General features: G+C 34.6%; 2 protein-coding genes across 2 annotated transcripts in view; both read left to right on the top strand.

Annotated features, from left to right (window-relative positions):
- Window positions 1-12,898, top strand: part of Cycd (cyclin D) — a 65,842-nt gene extending 52,944 nt beyond the window's left edge. The window contains exons 4-5 of the mRNA XM_076393683.1: window positions 4,542-4,687; window positions 7,544-12,898. Of these exons, the coding sequence (XP_076249798.1) occupies window positions 4,542-4,687; window positions 7,544-7,759 (362 nt within the window). The 3' untranslated portion in view covers window positions 7,760-12,898. The remainder of the gene's footprint in view (window positions 1-4,541; window positions 4,688-7,543) is intronic.
- Window positions 12,899-18,115: 5,217 nt separating this feature from the next.
- LOC143177253 (uncharacterized) lies at window positions 18,116-20,321 on the top strand. The gene is made up of 6 exons (XM_076375116.1): window positions 18,116-18,321; window positions 18,606-18,709; window positions 18,804-19,061; window positions 19,218-19,854; window positions 19,924-20,145; window positions 20,205-20,321. The coding sequence occupies exons 1-6, from the start codon at window positions 18,116-18,118 to the stop codon at window positions 20,263-20,265; spliced, it is 1,488 nt and encodes a 495-aa protein (XP_076231231.1). The 3' UTR covers window positions 20,266-20,321.
- Window positions 20,322-21,362: the final 1,041 nt, after the last annotated feature.

Here is a 21,362-nt window from a genome sequence, read left to right as displayed (position 1 = left end):
CAAGAGAAAATACTAGTCAAAGAAATAAAGGGACACGAGAAGAGGGAGACGTCCATCAAGAGTGAACAATTAAAAAATTAAACCCAAATTGTACTTAAAATAACTACAAGGTCAAAAATCGTATTATCAGTAGAACAAAAAAACGTGAAGTATTTTTTAAGAAAGACGAATGCAAAAATTAAAATGCAACAGGATCGCAATAATTTAATTAACAGCGAATTATGTAGAAGAATTTTAAGTAAAATTAAGTGAACGATGATTATTATCACTTAATGCTTATAGTTTAAATTATGTAACGAATAGATCATTTCTTTTGATGAAATGTACATACGTTATTAAGAACGTTGTTAAAAAAATCATAGACAATGTCAATTGTACCGAACAACTCAAAATAATTCTAATTTTAGCAAACTCGGGAAATGCTTGTTCCGTGTTTTTTCTCTGACATTATCGACGTACATAGTAAATTAATTCGATTTACGAAAATGCTATTTGAATATGCCCAAAAAGTAATAAAAATTGCACACGACAAAACTTGTTTTATACTTCTGACCTAATTTTACACCAAGGCCCATTTTGCTTGTATTTATTTGCATTATCGATATTTATTGCTCCATTCTATCAATACTTCGTCAAGAATATACGCACCTAATCGATACTCAAAATAATTTGATATTACTAAATCATTAGTATTTATTATATTTTAATATTGTATATAATAGGCCATTCCATATTATTCCTCATTTCACGATTGGCTTCAAAAAGGGAAAGATGGGCGTGGAAAGTAAGAATGAGCATATTACTGATTACTGACTATTAACATTCATTTATTTTATAAATAAAATAATTTTCAAAAAGGATACTCATAAAATAATCGAATACATATTGACACTTTAGCTGTCACACTACTCTAGTTTTAAACAAAGCCATTTTTAATTCACTCTTATATTTCTACTAATAGCAACTCTTTTCGCACAGTAATATTTATTGTAAATGACTGATGTCATCTCTATCTCTGCAAATTAATACTATTTGAAATCTTCTAGGTATAAATAATGGCAACGAAAGCATTAACACGTACGAACGAGGCAGTTAAATGGTTTCATCTAAATGCTCTTCTGTTACTTTCAAAAACCAAAGAAAAAAGTTCGAAAGAGCAAACCTGACCGCAGAGATTTTAAAGTCAAGGCTTTTTTAATTCCTCCCTTATACATGATCGTTAATAACCCCGAGGTGGATGTGACCCGTGATTAAAATAAACAACGAATGAGTCTCGCGGCGAATCAATGGGGGTGGTCTTCGTGCCGGAATGTCGTTTGCAAATAATAATTCTCGATCCGTGGAGCAGAGCAAGCGCACCTGCGCGAACTGAAACGAACTCTTGGCCGCTCTGTAAATTTAAGAGCGGCTTCGTGGAATTCCATTCTTAATGGCTTTATTACTGCCGCACCGTCCGCATGCACGCACTTCGTTGAATTTCTCAGCCCGTCCATCGGACATTTCGGTTGTGCCCCGATGGAGGAGAACCAGTTCCCCATCTTTTCATGAATGAATAGTAGCGGCCGTGTTCGAGAAAAATCAGGACAAAACGCGTGTCGAGACCTCTCGCCGGAAAAGAACATATATTGCCGGCGTAAAACGATGAATACGATCGCGGCGTCGATGATTGCTGCGTTTATTGTCGGCTTCAAGGCTTGCTTTACGATTTATTCTTCTCGTCACCCGCGACCGGTAGAGTGAATCGCTCTTTCTAGAGGATACGACAGCGCCTTCTTCGAACTGGTCGATCGGCAGGAATAACGAATCGAATTTAGCGCTCGACCATTTATTTCACTCGTGAAGTGCACTCGTTAAATTGTTGCCCGTAGTTGTTTGCGGAGGGGATGAGATCGGAATGCGAATTTTTGCACGGCATCAATCGTTAAAGCTTCTGTTATCATCGAGTCGGTGTGGAATTTCTTCTTTGGGGACTTAACTGATCAACTGAAGATCCCATGCCTCATATGACTTGTAGCTCATTTAGGTTTGAAATAACTCCTGTTTCAGCTATTATATTTTTTTTATTGATTTCCAAATATTCAGTGTGATAATTATATTGCGAATTTCTACGCTACTTCGTATTTTCATAAGCACAGTTAAAGAAATGGAACCTAAATAAAAATTTGCTTGATCTTTGACATAGTAGTATAATTTTCACTCTACTTTTCATATTTTCTATATTTTTGTATATTACACGCATTCTGTAATTTTATGCATTTAAAATTTCCATACAGTATATATAAAAATTCACAGTTTAGTAGTAATGTAGGTAGGATTTTCATTGATAAACAAATGCTGCGAGCAACAATGAATTTTTAATAATCCGTAAATTATAATTATTAATATTTTGAAAACATTTTCTAAATTACAATATTTTGGTTATTTTCATTTCTGTGATTGGGCTGTGAAATCAAATGCAATATTAACTTCGTTTATATTAATTTTTTGTAACGAATGTGCTAGAATGACGGTATTATAATTTTATTGGATAGTATGGAATAGTAGGGACTTTTAGTAAACTTTGGACTTATGCAAAGATAAAAAGAATTGACTAACCAAAATGTGCAAACTCTTACGTTTGCTAGCAAAATAAAAAGAATAATAAAAATAGTGCAAGTACTGTTCGTAACTGAATGCGTTGCATCAGTTGCAAAAAATGAATTCATAATTCGAAATTACGAGTAGTTTTATTCGCATACATAAGTTCATTTACGTTTAAAACTGAATTCACTCTATAAAAAAAAGATCTCTGTTCGTCATTATTAGGATAGATATAATAAATTGTAAATACATGATCTTACTGATACTGCAAACTTGTTCTATTCAAACTCAATAAAACTTAAGTTCAAAGAATATCATATAATTACTAAACTCTTCGGTTGCCATAGAATTATCGTTAGCAAACAAGTTGAGCTACGTAAAGTATCGTCTAATCACCTATCATCATTCTCGATTGATCGTCAAAGAAAATTATCCCCTCCAAAGAGCAACTTTTCGATCGCGTGTCGATATTTCGACGGTGTCGAGACTCGAGACACAAAAAAGTAGTATTGGTCGAGGAAAACTGCTAATTTACGAGGAGGCATTAGAAAGTTCAGGTTTGCAGATTTCGGCTAGCAGGAACTGTGGATACCGTTATGATGTGCCAACGATTTCTTCTAAGACAGTCCCAGACCCGAAGGCCTGCTTAATTGTTTGTTCCTTCGATCCCATGGACAGTCTGGGCCTTTACACGTTGTTACTGGCTAGGTGACAAAAGCTTTCACGCACCAACTCAGCTGTAATAAAAGAGAGGAAGAAAACGAGAGACGGTGTATGGTTGCTTGGTATTTGCTGTCGGTAACCTTTGGACTTTTCGCCCCCTCCGAGGTCTATCCGCAATTTTCAGCGTCGTAAATCTCGTTTCGGGACCTGGGATCCTTTTCTCAGGATCTACCTGCGTACTTCTATTAGCGGATTTTAGTCTCGAGGTCGCGAAGCCAACGTCTTCGAAGCATTGTTCTAGGCTTAGAGGACGGTTCCTTCTTCTTTCAATTTAATCTATCGATCACTGAATATGGTTATTAACGCTGTTGCTTGAATTTTATATTAGTTGGAGAATAGTCTCACCTCAGTGTTGCTAAGGAAGGTTGTGTAATTTTATTAAATTTATCAAGAAAGTTGTGATACTATCAATTCTTACTCTCTGATTTTCACATGTCAGTAGCTTTGAAAGCACTTCAAGATTTATGTACATAGAGTAGACGGTTTACAGCGATAGAGAAAATTTGATGTGTAAGTTGGCCGATGTATCAAAGAAAAAGTATGTTGAGAAATTAACAACAGAAGTCTTAACTCATGATTCTATAGCAAACTACAATTTTATTACTATATCCGAAAGACGAACCACTTTTTGATATTCAAACGTAAACACTATATTGAAATTTAGATGCATATAGTTAGGAGTAATTCTAAAATTTAGGAGTATTCAGATAGAAGTCATTAATAAAATTACAAAGAGAAGCAAAACATCGGGAAGAAACCAACAATGTAATTAATAAAGAAGAAAATAGACACGTTACAGTAACAATAAAACCCTTCTGAAATAATAGTGAAAGTGAAACATTCCTTAATTATATTCTGTACAAGAATTAACCCTACTACATACTTCATATTTTCTCTCTACCCAATCGTAGATTTTATGTTTTTGAACAATTTCCTTAATTTTTAGAAAATGTGAAATACTTATTGTTAATATTCACATTAATATAATAACGAGCTTGTAATTAACATAATTTATTATAGTGGTAGTTGTGTTAAGTAACTTTTAATCTACTTCAATTTCGTCCTACTTTCGACACAATCATACTGAAAACTACATTCGATTATACGAAAAATGCAGTGCTACCTGGAATGCTACAGGAAATGAAATACTCTGAGGCACGAAAGCTCTACAAAATAAGTTTCATGTATTGTGTAACGAATCCCATGAAACTAACGCATCAACTTATTTCTGTTTGCAGAGTACAAATTCTCGATGTACACGCCAAGCATGATCGCGGCGGCGAGCGTCGCAGCAGCCCTTCACGGTCTCGATTGGACTGGGAAAAGCGGTTACGGGCTGGCTGGCCTCCTCGACGAGCTTACCCGCATCACGGCTATCGAACAGGTTTGTCCCCACGTCGATATTATTACAAGACATGTGGAAAAACTTCGGCCAGTAGTGTCGAGGAATAGAAATACAGCTGCCGCTTGCTTTCTGTTCGGTTTAAGCATCACGTGTTAATATTACGCGATAGGTCCGACTTCCTTAGACAAAACGAGCAGATCACAGTGACTATTTGATAAGATAGAAGGAACGAGAGCAACTCGTCCGTTTTAATCAACGTGCCTCAACGGAACTCGCGTTAAGTCTTCGCGTTCCAGCGCTCCGATGGGTAGTAATTTGTGATTCTAATCCCATGCGGTGATTCTCGTTTTAGTCTTGACAGGCCTTCGGGATCCGAGAGGTTTGCTAAAAAAAAGTGGATGTAGCTTTAACTGGTCTAATGGAGTCATGTCCTAGGGGTGCTGTATCGCATTTCTTCTTTTCTTGTTGCAATCTTTCCTGTACGCAAACGGATACGCACTTTTCATAGCATTGCTATAGGCTTTCTGGCTATCATTCGTGGGAAATGTATGCCATGTTTTATTATATTTATGTTCTTATAAATTTTTTCTGAATCTATGGTTAAAGTTGTTATTCTATATGCTAGAGAAAAAGTTTCTTTTTCTAGGTGGAACGATCGGTTTTTTTGAGAAAAATTATAAAGTACTCTGATAGAGATTATAGAGAGTGTTACATATCAAATGTTAAGAAAAGTTATATTTTAAGTAGTAAATGGTAACGAAGCATTCTACTTATCTTCGGAATTTAGTTCACATAGAAACATGAAGGAAATAGATAAATGGGTTCTGTACGAGCTCATCCTTTCTTTTTTTACATAGCCATGTGGCTACATATCGATCAAAATCAAAATCTTACTTAACATCTTCATTTGCCACAATTAAGGAATAATAACGATTGGAATGTGAGTTCAAACGTTTTAAAAACAGAATATTTTCATGGAATACATATGTGACATACAAAGTGCTCAAAATATATCTGCTTTTTGTACTTGTCAAAGTACATTGATTAAAAGTAGATAAATGAAGATAGCAATATTGAAAGCGAACATAAAAGTTTCTTGGCTTATCCCCTTGACCTACGATTTTCTTTCGAAATTTTATCACCTTCGCTGCCGATCTGAAACAGGTAACGATCCTAAACTGCCAACCGCAGAGCTCCCATTAAGCAAACATAGACTCCTCACGCGATGGTGCATGATCGGTTACTTGCAAAAAATTCTCATCACGCGTTATCGCGTAATTAGCAGCGAAGATATAGTAAAAAGTGCACGAGTCTGACACGTTATTATAGGTCAAGGGGTTTAAATATGTAATTTTACATTCCTCAAACACATAAAGAATTTTTTAATGAATCAGTTGTATCAAAGTGAGGAAGCTGTAAGAGTAAAATTTATAGATTTTTTAAATCCATCTTCCATCCATCTTTATAAATTTGGTATTTTAAAATTAATGTCACTTTAATAAGTATATCGTGGTTTAAAGGAATTACATATAAATTTGAAGTTTCATTCAGGAATACGATATTTTACATAACCAATTTAATATTTAACGGTTGAATATCCTTGTAATCAACTGAATATTTAGACCGAAATTATTTTGTTCAAAATTGTATTAGTTGAGAGATTTTAAGCTAGTATTCTCAGGAAAAAATATATTAATTTATTTCAGAATTAATCTGCAAAGCAATTTTATACTTTTCACTGAAAAATTAGGTATGTGCCTTTTTAAAATTCGTTATTGGACAAAATAGATAGAAGAAAAGATCCAAAATTTGAGGGACTATGTAGTTGGCTGTCCACAGCATCAACGGTACGAGATTATGAATGAAGAAGCAGGTGGCCAAGTAATTTCTTAGATGGTCTTCCTGTCCCTAAGCACATGGTGGCCGACGAAAATGTTGCTCTTGCAGACCGTGGACCCCATGCCGAGTCATTCACGCGAGCATTTTATTTGCACTTGGTGCATTACGAATGTATAGTCTGCGCGTGTTTGGGTTCTCCTTCCTTCTGCTATCATGCTCTCGGGTCTTTTTTCCCTTAAACATATGCCCGACACCTGCTATGCTCCTCATTGGGGCTTTTTATGCAACGTCTTGGCTGAATTCGCGAATGATCCCCCGGAATCGTTTTTCTTTCTTGGAAATTCTCCTTCAGTGAAGGCGACATCATCCACTGCGCGATTAATCAATCGTGTTACTCTGCAAATTATCCTCGTTTCGATAAGTGCAATTCGAATACACGTGACTCCAAAAAATGAGTTCCTAGAATTCTTTATAATTCACTATAAATACTTCTTGAAAAGTTAATGATAGACAGGTTTATCTTAAAAAAGAATTAAATATGATTGGAAGGCTAGTGGGGGTAGATGATACAAGAAGTTTTATTTGACAGATTAATATTGTAAAACGTTAGTTTCTTTCTTTGTCCTTTGTGCTATATCTGATAGATAAATCGTGATATAATTGTACAGCTTTAGGAGAGTACCTACATCAGGTTTTTATAATTATAGAAATCTGATAACACTAAACATTTCCTTTCGTTGACATTTTTTATATTTGTTAAAATGAAGCCGCATCCGCCAATAGAGGGTTGATCAAAAGGTGTCTTTAGATCTTTAAAAAACTATCTAGGCAAATAGTTTTGTCAAGAATGTGTTGTTATTACTTAAATTGTCCATCAAATAATTTCTTTCATTTCGTGTTGTATTTGGATAATTAATTTCTAAAATATTTTCATAAATTATGTCTAATTTCATGATTTCAAAACGTAATACAATAACCATATAAATGTCACAATCAAAACATTAAAATATGAAGTTTAACGTTTTCAATATTAACACGCAAATTATTCGATTTCAGGACTACCTACAAGGGTGCCTGGAACAGATAGAAGAGATGGTGTCGCAAGCGCACATGGGCACCGATGGTGCTGGCGGAAACGGCCATCAGGTGACTGGAACATCTGTTTCGAGTGCGCCACAGAGGCCGCTGGGGGACGAGATCACCAGCCAGGAGAAGATCCTGGAACACGAGAAGGCAGGCACGCCGACCGACGTGAGGGACGTCCATTTTTGAGAGACGCCGCTGAGGGAAACTCTGGCCAGGGTGACTCTCTGCTGAACCTGGAAGCCGAGGAGGAAAAACTAGCCAGCGGCGACGACGAAGGCGCTGAGGGGCCCACATCCAGTAAGAGAATGAAAAAGGACGAAGAACAGAAACAGCCCGAGCAGCAGGGAACAAGCAAGGACTCTTAAAAAAAAAAAAAAAAAGAAGAGGGACACACTACTGGAGTTATCCTCGATCGTTCGGTTTCCCTTCGTTTATGCGAGCAATTGTTCTTGAGAAAAGAAGACGTCCTCCGAAAGATATTCTCGAAAAGAACAGATATCTTCTAAAAGAGGGATTTATACCGTGAAGAAGATATCCTTTGGAAGTGGACATCGTTGAGAAAATACCCTGGAAGATAGAGACACCCTCAAGTAGACATCCCAGAAGAAAGAAGATTCTTGGTGAAAAAGTATCGTCTAGCAAAGAGCAGCAGCCTCATGAAGAAGAAACCTTCAAAAAAGGGACACCCTCGTGAAGTCAAGATATCACTGAAAAGAAGATATTTTCGAAAAGACCCCATCCCAGTCCTGCATAAGTATAATCACGTCACAAGCATTCGTTGTAAGGGATTCATGGATTCAGAACGGTTTCCCTGAACCATATCCCTATGAAATCTGTTTCTTCTTTTACTCGTGGGTTTAAGAAAATCCCTGGTTGTTGTTAGACTGCCAGGAATTTCTTAGGAAGGAACGATACAGGATAGCCTTGCACAAGACACGCGAACTGTGTTTTTAGTCGATCGAGAGCTCTCCGATAGCTTGGTTTTACTCGAGCGTCCGGAACGTCCTGGATGGATCATGAATCTGTAGTTTCTTTTTATATTAAAAAGTCGAACGACGCTGTCGAAGGGACATCCGCTGGATTTATTGTTATTTAGTTGTACGCGTTTTATTTTAACTAAGAAATCGTGACCCCGGCTCTTCTTTTCTCTTCAGCGTCCGTCTCGAATCATGATCTAAAGTTTCCAGAAACTGTTGGTTTCTTTCGTTTAGAGTCTTACGCCCCTGATCGCAACGGGATCACTTCTCGGAGATGATGGGTCTCAATCAGGCCGAACATCTTCTTTGATCGTGAACTGATCGTAATTTAACCCTCTGTTGCTCGGATACTTCCGGTAATTCTTGGAAGATGGAGTAAAAAATATTGGCACGTGGAAAACTAGAGGAGCAAAGAATACTGTGTAAGATAATTCTTAATAAAAAGAGAATGTAGTGCATGAGAACGTCTTTAAATCATTACGAAACTTGAATTTTTGAGGCGTTCAATTTTTATTCGCCCCAAAACGTCGATGCAATTACTGCGTGTTGCAACATTGCGATACGCGATATTAAGTGCTCCGTAACTTTCACGTTAATATCGGACCTCGACCAACTAACTTTCGAACAATTTCCAGTCGTGGAATGAATTCTGATCTCCCTAGAGGGTTAATAAATCGATCAGTGGAGATCGACGAAGAGAAATCGCAAACGAAAAAGCGAGAACAAGACAACAGATCACTTGAACCCTCGGTTTTGAAACATCGTTCAAGTTCTGTTCAAACGAAGATAAAAAGAAAAGGCGAGACTGTTTGAGAACCCAAGGAAAGTCGATAATAAGACTAAATGGCATCTCCGAAACGATGATGATCTCCGCCCGACATCGCGCGACATGTCGAGAATGTTCTCGAAGGAGAAGAAGAAAGAGAAGCGAAAGGGAACGAATCGAGAGAGGCGTGCTGTTGGGGGAAGGCAATGCAATACGCTTTACGCTTCTATTTCGTAATAGAATTATACACTTAATTTTTAGCCGGACGACGAAACTACTACGCCAACCGTATCGAGGTTTTTCTACGAACGAAAACGATGAACGCGATTAATCCTCCTCCGCGAGACTAAAAAGAAGAGGAAGAAAAGATAGGGAAGAGGAGAAGAGAGATGAAAAAAATGCACATAGTCATGTCGAGTCACTTAGTGTTTTGTACATAGATATACATACGAGGTATGTTTGCGTGTGAGAAAGGGAGAGACAGTATAAACAGGAACACATGCGAATAAAATTGTACGCAGAATGAGAGAGAAAGTGAGACAGACGTTAGACAATAGAAAATAGTTTCTTTTTTTATATTTACGCTACGATATTGTGTTAATCCAAATGAGTTTACCCTGAGTGGGCTGCAACGCAACCCTTTGCTTATTCCAGTCGGTTCCTAAGATCGGTTGCGCCCAGTCCCGTTTATAAGCGCGAAATGCAACGTATGCATGTATGGGTGTGTGTGGGTGTAAAAAATTGTGTGAAAAATGAGAAAGAAGAGCTCTGATTAAGAATCGATTTTATAATGAAAAGTCTGCCGAGGTGTCAAGTATCTCACCTACGACTTCACTTTTCAATCAGCTTTTTGGTCGAAAACTCCATTAAGCTACGTATTCACGCGTGCAACGTATGACAGAGAAAAAAGCTGAGTAAAACACAATTAGTTACTTTTTAAAAATAGGAAGGAATGTCCTACCTCGTTAAAGATGAAAAGGACTCCTCTAAATAATATAAACATAGCAGACATTATAAGAGTATACGATAGTACATGTACAATGGATTATGTCACGATTTTTTTAAACAGCCTAGAAAAGATTCTTATCCATAAAGAACATGTGAACTCCAAAAGGAGTTGGTAGTTAAAGTTACATTTTGACTTGTGCAACATATATAGCACATATAGCAGCGTATCTGCTAAAAAAGTAGTATATTCGTCGTTTTGTATTGAACATATAGAAATGTAACTGAATGATACTTCGTGTTAGATGTTGCACATACACAAACGAAAATTACTCTGCTTTTCCTCTGATATGCTTTGCACATGTCAGAATATGGTCTTAGACAAGACTAGGTGGCTTAGCAATGAAAATTAAAAATATAAGCTATACAAAGTTGATATAAAGAACTGCTATGAATGCTACTGCTGAATCGTCTATGACAGACTAATGACCAAAGTTTCCTGGAAGACCTTGTAAAGAGATGAGCTTAATGATGACATACGGAGTTTTTATTACGTCAATAAATGTTAAGAAATCGAAGCTTTACGTAGCTCTTCTTTTCACCGAATCGCGGTTGTACATATGTAGGTAAACTATACGAGGTGTACGATTAAGAGTTAACGCGTAGTCCGTGTAAGATAGAACGACAAATAATGTGGCAGAACGATAGAATCGAGAAATAAACGAAAAAAAAACGAGATGGAGAGCTTAATTGTAAATGATAACCGAACGTTTTCAAACGATTTGTTATAACTCTTTCGGTGCTGCAACTATCGACGAGTGCGGATATTTTTGGACCTCTTTTATTAAAATTTGAAAATCTTAAGGTCTCTGAACACGTGATTGCGTAGAGCTCTATTCTACATTGTGTAATAAGTGCAAAATGAAGATCTCATTTCAGTTCCTAACTTTTACAAAGTGCAAAATGTCAGATTTTTGTATCATAGTTATACAATTCAATTTATCAAGCACAATTTAGATACTTTTAACCGTTTCAGTAATCCAGTGTATCATATCAAATGAGTATAACATATACTAGAATAAGTTACAATAATATGCAATTTTGTAGCACAAACGTTTAGATCTCAATGGCACTGATCTTAAATAGAATTTCTTCTCGCGTCCTTATTTATAGTCAATTCTTATTTTGTTATAACCTACTCAATTCCTAGAACGACTGAGTTTACGTAGTGCACCTTTGTTCGAGTTCTCTTCGTTATCAATATTTGTCATTTTTTTTATTATTAATCAGAAACCTTTAAACATTGACATGAATAATGCTCCTTACTGAGGACTACCTCTTAACTAATTCTCATTTTTCCGGCTGTATCAAATTTTGAAAAAGTTGATATGTGGTACTCTTCAGAGTTTTCCTTCTTATAGTCATTCACTGTCACATATAGTCAAGTACTTCATACGTCGAAGGAACCACTTAATTATTAATGGCGTCCTTTTTCGAAATCATAGTGATAATTCACGTTTTCTAGCTATCAGAAACCTTATAGTCAAATATTTTATGGTTAGTTCGAACTCCAAAGGAACCGATATTACATCACCTTATAGTTATATCGTAAAAAAGAGGCCTAAATAAATATTCAAATAAGCAAGCTTCAGAATGCAACTCTAAGAGATATCTTTCACTCTAAAACTAATTGCATCAAATATTTGTAATATACTGATCCGCAGCACCGAGAAAGTCAAATTTCAACTACTGTCACCTAATCACGTATAAGCAACAGTCACTTATAAGATAAAATCTTAAGGCTCTCAAAATATATCTCACTAGTTATACTATTTATAATTACTTCATTGTAACTGAAACAGAATATTCTGAAGAATGATACGCTTTCAGGATCGATTGTAGACGTGAAAACAATGAAAAACGTTCATCTATACAAATTTGTTTCAGTACGTTAACGCCTACAATCAATGCTGAGAAAATATTTAACATTCTTTGTACCGTCTCGTATATAGGTTTATAGCCAGACTATTGAATAGACGTAGACACACTATTACGACCAAAAATATACAAAATATCAGTTATCACCGACGTTAGAAGCTTGCCCGACAGTAGTTGAAGGTTGACCAATGACAAACGTTCGGATAGAGAATTGAGGAAGGATTATCCAAAAAGGAAATATTAACTTGTTAGTACTTAAATGCGTGTCGAAATAGGGTAACGAGAAAGAAGGGGATGGAGTTGCGGAGAACGTGAGTTGCTTTTCCCTTTCTAGCGTTCAAACAAAGAAAGGACAATCGAAAATCGTCCGCGCTCATATCCGCATTCCGCATTAATAAAATGGGAGATAGCCCAGTGCCACAGAGCGAAACTAGTTAGTAAACATACTCTTCAGTAACCAAATCTTAGTACAATGTAGAGATCGAGTAATATAAAACGAAAACGGTAATCAATTATCCCGGCTGTTGGTACGCATGGCCGACCCTTTTCTTACTTGTACTACTAGTGCATGCGTACTGTACACGTATTTTATGCACGCACCAATTTTACATGTGTATTATGTACCTTAGAAAAATGGGAGAATCGTCGAGAGAGAGAGAGAGAGAGAGAGAGAGAGAGAGAGAGAGAGAGAGAGAGAGAGCGCATGAGAAAGAGAAAAAGAAAGAAAAAGAGAGGAACAAGGGAAAACGCGTTCAGGAAATAATCGAAAGCAAAGAGGGAAGGTTTTTCATTCAGAAGACATCAATTTTGCTCTAATTTTAAAGGGTGAGATATGAATAGGATATCGATACAACGGAAGTCTGCTTTTTTTAAGGCGTCTATGAAGAAAGATTACCTTTTTAGAAGTATAAGTGAAAGCCGAAGTTGCATTCCGACATGTATAATTCGCAATGTGAATTTCATTTTAATTATTTACAAAAAGTCTCTTTTCAGAAGTGACCTATATGAAAATGATTTAAACCATTCTTCTGTATGTACATTGTAAAGCTTTACGTTTCTTCTTGGACATTGTACGTACCAGAATGTGGATTTATTTATTTTTTAAAGTAGGAATGGCACTGACTTTATTTGAAATGTAGATTAACTATTATACGAAGAACTTGACAATTTAAATAGGAGGCCCCTGTTGCTTATAATTATTAATGATTCATCTATATTGATTATGATTTTTAAGCATATATATTTATTTATATTAATCAAACTGACAATTCTGCGTACGTTTTCGTTAGTTGATTTGTTTAAATATTTGGGTTCTACGTTTGTTTATATCGATTTCTGATTTATTTATATTAATTTAACTACAATTGTATATTGAACTGCTCTTTTGTTTGTGTCAGTTTATGAGGACCCGTATTTTTTTCTATGATGAGTCGAATTAATTTATATTCATCCGCAGTTTTACAATTATTTCACATTTTCGAGTTATGTAAATTCCTCAAGAACTTCTATTTATTTTTATTACATGAAACTTATTTAAATTATTTAATTAGGGTTCTGTACTCGCTTGTACAATTTCGTATTTATTTAGATTAACCATCACGGTCTCCTGTTTTCTTATATTACCTTAATTTATTTGCGTTAAAATGTTATTCCTTATTTATCAAGTTTCTTCGTAATTATTTCCTATACTATTGAGACGCGTTACACAGAAGCAGACTACCGAAAATAAATAAATTTAAAAAAAAATGAACTCATCTCATTTTTCGTGGAAACAAAACAGAATATATTAAAAAATATTCCCAATCACAGGAAATAAATCGATTTGAAGTACTATATTTTGAGGTTCGCAAATTTTAAAGTTTGTAAAAACACAACGTAGGTCTTGCGTGACCCTCTTCCTCCTTCTTCTGCCAAAAAAAATTTGTAATCAACTACTCATCGTCAGACGAATCACGGAGAATCTAATTTTTTGGATTGTTTTCCTCATTCGATGCGAGCACAAGATTCTCGAACTCTTTCGACGTTGTGCTATACTTAAAGGCAATGTATACATCCTGTACGGGACACCACCTGTCTTCATACTATTGGTGTCCTTACACGCAAACATTTATAAGATGTTTTCAGCACGCGCCAAAAGAGTTCGAGATCTAACCTCTTCCGCGACGACGGATCACTGTCAGATTCGATGAACAAAGGTTGTACTCGCATCTGTCTGCATGTGTTACACATTGTATATTTGTTGTATCAGTTGTTTTCCCGATTCTTCGAACCGAAGCAACTCAACGCAATAGAAAATACCACTGATATACCTCAGGCACCGCATACACCGCTCGGAACAAGCATGTATAGTTTTTAATAATCACTTGTATTAATGAAGCAAATGAACCTAAAAAGAAAAGGAAAAAAGGAAACGAAAAAAATGAGACAGAAGCAACAGCAACAAACACATATGCGTTACTTTTTAAACCTAGCACGTAAAAATAATTTTTAATTGGTAGGTGTGCGAGTTGTACCGGGGCAAGTGAAACGGTACGACCATCCTGTACATATCCCGTGCGTGGTGCAACGCACAGTCGATTGAAAAATAAAGTATTGGTATTTTATACAGTCATCCGATGTGTTTTATTCACTTACCATTGCTATGTTTTTGTTTCGCGTCATACGTATATAATGTGTAGGGGAGATAGGGGTGAAATGGCGAATGTCAGTTTTTGTTTCCATCGATATAATGTATGCCAACTTTATCTGTTACGCTCTTTTTGTAGAAGAGGCAGTAATACAGATTAGTATAGTAAACTAGCTATTAGATGATACAATAATAAATTAGAACGAAATTATGGATTTCTTTTAGCGTCAAACGGAACCTAATACCGAATATTAGTTATATCTTTAAAAAATGAAACACGGCAAAGCGGACAAACTGAGAAAACTCTATCATTTTTGCAGTGTGCAAATGAAAATATTTGCTGAACAAACTGACTCTAAGGGTGCAAACACATTACTGTCACGTCCCATGCATTTACATTACATACTATAGCAGATCCATAGTGTGATCTGAGGTTTTTCTCTTCTTCTAGACCTTTTTTGCTATAATACAGCTTATAGTATGAATTCATAATGAAATTATTTAAAAAAATTGATAATGTATTTAATCTAAGAATAAATTTTTGTAAATATTTTTTTATTTATTTATTAATCTTTATAAATAATGTATTTATTTATAAAGAAAAAAATTAATGAAAGGAAATTATAGACGTTAACATCCATGTTAATGTTACTTTCAATTAACAATTTCTCCAACAGTCACTGTAAAAATATTTCAGGATAAGATGAGAGAGACATTTTAATGACATACATACAACATGTATGCAGCAGTAATGTCCGAATCGTGAGAAGTGAAACAACGACGAATCGCACTCTCGTCGCACTACTACGAATGTAAGTCCATTTATGTAACCGATGAGTCGAACCGAACGATTTCATCGACGAAATACGTATTGATAGTGTATATAATATTTCAGTAGTATGTATAATATTTGCTTGGCTAGTGCTCGGTTCGTTGGATGCAAAAATAGATCTTATATCTCTGCCTTCTATTCGGCCGCAGACAGAGGTTCAAATCCCAATGTAGCTCTTTTACTTTCATTTTTTTAATTATCCTTTCATTTCGCTTTTGAACGTTTCGGCCGAATAAAGATACAACAATTATTTCTATTGTTTCTTTTTCTAGGGTTACAGAAGGCTCTTCACATGTCTCCGACCACATATCCTTAAGTTCATCCTTAAGTTTTGAGTATACTGAGATTATATTGGAGATATCAATAATTCTTGGAAACTTACAGCTGTTCTGCACTAATCTGCTACTCCAGGCCCATGGAATTTTTTGTTGACATTTTTTTGTAATAAACGAAGTTCCAGAAGTTAAAATTGACTCTTGTATGAATACTTTTTACAGTATTGATTTATGTACAGAGTGGTGCGCCTAACTTTATCATCTGGAATATCTCGCTTATTTTCGATAATATTAAAAAATGTTTTAGATACAAGCTGAATGGTTTTGAGAGATACGTAATTTGACATAACTAGTTTTTTCATAAGTGAACGCATGAAGAACATATCAAGGTTACCAATTTGTTTTCAAATGGATTCCAATATTTTTTAATACGCTAATCGATTTAGCTGGTCATATCCTACAAAAAAGTATTAATCCATTTATACCAAAAAAACATTTGCTTAGTGAATATCTACATACAGTAATTGAAGAAATTGACATTTAAATATCTAGTAAATGAATGGTTTTTCGACATAAATGGATTGATACTTTCTTTGCGGAGAATGATTAAATAGATTGATTAATGTATTAAAAAATATACGAATCCATTTAAACAAAGGTTAGTGAACTGCATATGTCCTCTACACATTTACATACGAAAAAGGTAATAATGTCAGATTATGTATTACTCGAAACCATCCAACTTGTACTTGAAATATTTTTTAATGTTATCAAAAACAAGTGAGACATTTCAGGTGATAAAGTTAGGCATTCGATCTTGTACACGTGCCGTGCAGTAGTAAAACTTGTTATAACTACATTAATTTTTCGAATTTTATATTTCGAATATATTTTCGACATATTAAACTATTTAATTATGAATCTATTTTTTTAACTTATCACATCATGTTTCTCCCCTTAAAGTTCTCATATAATAATTTTTCTTTGCTACACGTTTTCACATTCGTATTTATTGCAAGAGCTTATTATGTATTTCTTGGTATTTGTCACGTATTTCATAAATATACTAACTAATCCGATGCATATTTTTATTACATTATGTAGAGCATAGATACAAACAGATATTTCAGAAGTGACGAATTTCGGAATAAGTATATTTTAGTACTTAAAAATTAGAAATTTCATTTAGAATAAATATATTGCTACTTTGGTATAAGAATTTTGCAACAATACTTACTTGCAACGATATTACAACAATATATTACTCGAAATTGCAGAGATGAATAAGAAGAATAGTTTAGTAAGTAGGACACCTTGTATAATGGTTGGTATGGTAGGCACATTTTCTCGTTCACTGTTGTTACCAACGCCAGTAATGAAAATACAATGTGTTTTTTACATCCACCGCTCAAAAATCGCAGAGAGCGCTCGAAAACCAGTGATTTCTCGAGAAGTCGGTATTTCAGAACATGAACCAATATAAACCCATAATGTCCAATCTATCCTGTATACTCGTCTGTGAAAAAAGCATTTCTTGTCCAGTTTATTCTTTATTCTCCTATGATTTCGTAATAAAGAACTTTTCAGTGATGCAAAAGTTACCAACAAATAATTAGTATAGCATAGGATATGTAGGATTTTTCATGATCGATTTCATTCAATCAATAATTGTTTGCAATGCTGAAAAGAAAATGCTATCTGCTATGCATTCCACATTCTACTCTTATGTATTTCTAGTTATAATCATATAATAGAAACTTATTTATTCTACTACCGTAAAATTCTTCGTTATACTTCCACATCACGAAAATACATTGTACAGCCTTCAATAATTAATACCACATGAAAATTGTAAAGTAAAATGCAGTCTCTCTTTATGCAATTAACATCTTAATCGTCCAATTACTTGTTTGACTACGTGTTCGACAGAACATTGTCGAGGCCATTGTACATATAAACAACTACATGCCACTTTCTCGTTTCGATCTGGCAGGTGCAACGAATTGTTGGGGTAAACTTATGGTATATCGCTATGGAAACCCATGCTATACCTCAATCGACGACATAAATCGAATGAAATCCGAGGCTAAGTGTAATTTCTTTCAAAGGAGGTTACGGAAACCACTTTCCTTGTATAATTGAAGTTCGGTTATAAATAATTTCTTAGTTTGGAGGACATTGAAATGAGGGGCAAGATTGAAGGAAGAAACGATACACAGAAGAAAATGCCATCTGCCGAAAAAGAGCTTTATATGAAGCCGTTGTTGAAATTAAAGCGAGAAGAAAATATTATCGAAAGAGGACTGACTTCTGCTATTAGCAATATGAAAATAGACTCAAATTTATTAAAGGATATTGTGCACCAGTACAAAGAATTAGCCACAAAAAGGTACATAGTTTTTTATTAAAACAAGAGAAAATTCTCAATTTGGTAATTCCGATTTGTGTAATTCCGTAACTTTGTGTAAATATAAAGCATAATGAAGTATACAAGATAATTTTTTGAGTGGAAATGAACTCTGAAAAGATATTAATTCCTTAAATTTCTATGTAAACTGTGATGAGAACCTTCCCTCAACCTGAATTACAAAGTTAATCATGTAGTTTTTCTGTCTACGACGGTAAAATATTTAAGAGTATTAAGAGTGTAGTAAAAACAGATTTTTGTTCCAGACAAAATTTCTTAAGTATGATACACAAAAGCATGGAAGACATTGCTACAGAGATGGAAGTCGCCAAATACGTGACACAAAACCCGGAAGAAATCAAAAAATTAGGTAAACATTGACCTATCATTTCAATTTTATTCGAAATTTGTTGAACTGTCTCTCACAAACAAAAAGAAAATCATGTATTTGCATTTATGTTTAGATGTAGCCACATACAAATTAAAATTGATCAAAATTTCGCAAAAAATACAGGATCTCAAGGAATTTTGCCCAGTTCAGAGTTTAATGGAAGAACAAACTGAAATCGAGGCTGAATTACGCGAATTCGAACCGCAGTTACACAAATACGAAAACGTTCAAAAGAATCCAATATCTTTGCGTCAAAGTAGAACAGAAAATAGAAAAGGAAAGCAAGACTACAAGGAGGTGCAAGATTTCCATACTTTGGTTACAAGAACAGGTAGCTGAGATTATAGAATCGAAAATGATCATGAAAATTACCTTATTTATAATTTCAAAATATTTATAAGGAGAATATAAAAGTTTTTTTTTATACAAGTTGACCTAAAAGTATTTTTCAATTTTACAACTCTATTACTAAATAAATTAAAAATAGGTCACACAGAAGACTGGACCATGGAAGACCATCTTTATTTTCTCAGAATGCGGAAAAGGTGCGAGAATATTCCAGCGTTAGTTAATGTCATTCAAAAAAAGTGTCCCGATCTGTCAGCAGAAACTATAGTAAATCACGAAGCGTGGTACAGACATTACGAAAATTTGCGTGAAAAGCAAAAATTGGTAGTAAAGGAGTGGCGTAAACAAAAAGACTTAGAAAAAGCGAAGAATATTGAAGAAACAGACAGAAATATTGAAACTTGTCATGAAGAAGATAGTCGAATTAAAATCCATGAGGAAAACAAAATATCAGTTCCGAAAACAGCAAAGACGTCACGAACAGGGTCAATAAGGTCAAATAATAGTGCAGATTCAAATAATAGCGACAAAAAAGAGATGATTAAGAAATGGAGGATCCAGAGGGAGAAACAACGTTCGATGGACGAAGAGCAATTAAAGATACAAAAGAAACTAAAACAAGAAATAGAAAATAGTCGACGGAACAGACGACGAGAAAAGATTCAGGAAGCCTTAGAAGAATACAGAAGGAAGAAATCACTAGAAAGTAGCTCAAGGGAATCAAGTGTCTCAGGAGGACAATGTAAATATGACTCGGCGTTACTTAAAGCCTTCAGGTAATATTTACGCAAAATAATATTCAATGTTCAATATGACAGAAATTGAATATAAAATGAAAATTGCAGGAAGCAAGATGAAGAATATACTAAAAGAAAAAAAGACTTAATTCAACGTTCACAGAGATTTGTTAGAAATAAAACGATAGAAACGAAGAAACCAGAACTTTTGAGAAGTAGGAGTTGTTCTACGTTGATGAATAGCACGGAAATTTGGAAGGAAAAGTGTAAAGTTAGGAACAATGTGAAGCATTCTAGTGAACTACAATACGTTAAAGACGTTCCAAAAATGTAAATAATTAATGAATTATTAACTTATTCATTTATTTCATCTATAAATTTTGTTATAGATGCATTCGATGGAGAAACGAGGAGTCAGGAGACTTGAGAAACTCTTTAATGCTGGCCTGAAGAAACTGTCATCTTGCCAAACTATAAATTAAGAGATATTGTAATATTGTGCTCGATTTATTGTACTCATAAACTTTATTTTGTATACATAATGCCAGTTAGATATAACTAGTAACTATTAAGATTAAAAATATGTACATATATATACATTTTTTATTCATAAATATTACAGTTATCCTTATTCCTCACTCTTGAAAAAGTATTTGTGCACTTAACGCGGTAGATTTTATTTAGAAATTAACTATTATAGTGCCAAAAGGTACAATATAAATAGAACTACATACACTGTTTTAGTTATATTTTTCTCCATCCTATATGTACATTTTTTAAGAGAAATAAAATGTAATTAGAAAAAAAATTGATATGTTTCCTCTTATTCTTCTAACTTTACAATCTAAATTAGTGAATATTAACACATTAGTATCATCTTATAATATTTATTATTGTATTTTCAAATACGTACAATAATTGTACTTACTTTACTCCCCAAGTTCTTCAAATTCACTTCAACCAAACAAGTAGGATTTGCCTTTGAAAATCTTTTGTACTTCGTTGCTAATATACTACATTAACAGTCTTCGAAGTATTGCAAGTGTTATGATTCAACGAACACTGAAGAGATCGAAACGGATAGTCATTATCCATCCAAAATTCATTCAAAGTAAATTCGATTTACGATTAACGGGTCATTACATTCGAATTACTTTTTACCACTTATTTGTTTACAATTGCAAAATTCGTCATATACAAAGAATCCGCGGTTATTTGTTTCTAGGACACTCGCCTCGAGAAAGAAATCGAACGAAGCCTACCAGCAGTTAATCTCAAGAATCAATTATTGTAATTATAAAATTTAAGCTCAGCACAACACGACGCAACATTGAAACTTTGCATCCTTTACAAAGAGCTTTCAAATTTTCAAGGGAAAATAGCAGCGTCAATGAAGGAAACACAAAGTCAGAAGGAGAAAGTGCGAAATGAATGGAGGGGCAAGAGGAAATGAACGAAACCGATTGATACATACTTATGTTTATTTCTTTTTTTTTTCTTTACGAACGTACCGGTTTCTTCAGACGATGTACATAATAAGTTATGAG

This window comes from Calliopsis andreniformis, chromosome 3, assembly GCF_051401765.1.
Source record: "Calliopsis andreniformis isolate RMS-2024a chromosome 3, iyCalAndr_principal, whole genome shotgun sequence".
In the NCBI taxonomy this organism is placed as follows: Eukaryota; Metazoa; Arthropoda; class Insecta; order Hymenoptera; family Andrenidae; genus Calliopsis; species Calliopsis andreniformis.
Note: the sequence above shows the minus strand (reverse complement) of the source record. Positions and strands in the feature narration are given on the sequence as shown.

Bases quoted from the DNA above. Each gene is read 5' to 3' on its own strand.
- LOC143177253 (XM_076375116.1), top strand. From the start codon at position 18,116: ATGAGGGGCAAGATTGAAGGAAGAAACGATACACAGAAGAAAATGCCA. The intron at 19,062-19,217 runs GTAGCTGAGATT...AATTAAAAATAG, and splicing joins TACTTTGGTTACAAGAACAG to GTCACACAGAAGACTGGACC. The intron at 19,855-19,923 runs GTAATATTTACG...TGAAAATTGCAG, and splicing joins GCGTTACTTAAAGCCTTCAG to GAAGCAAGATGAAGAATATA.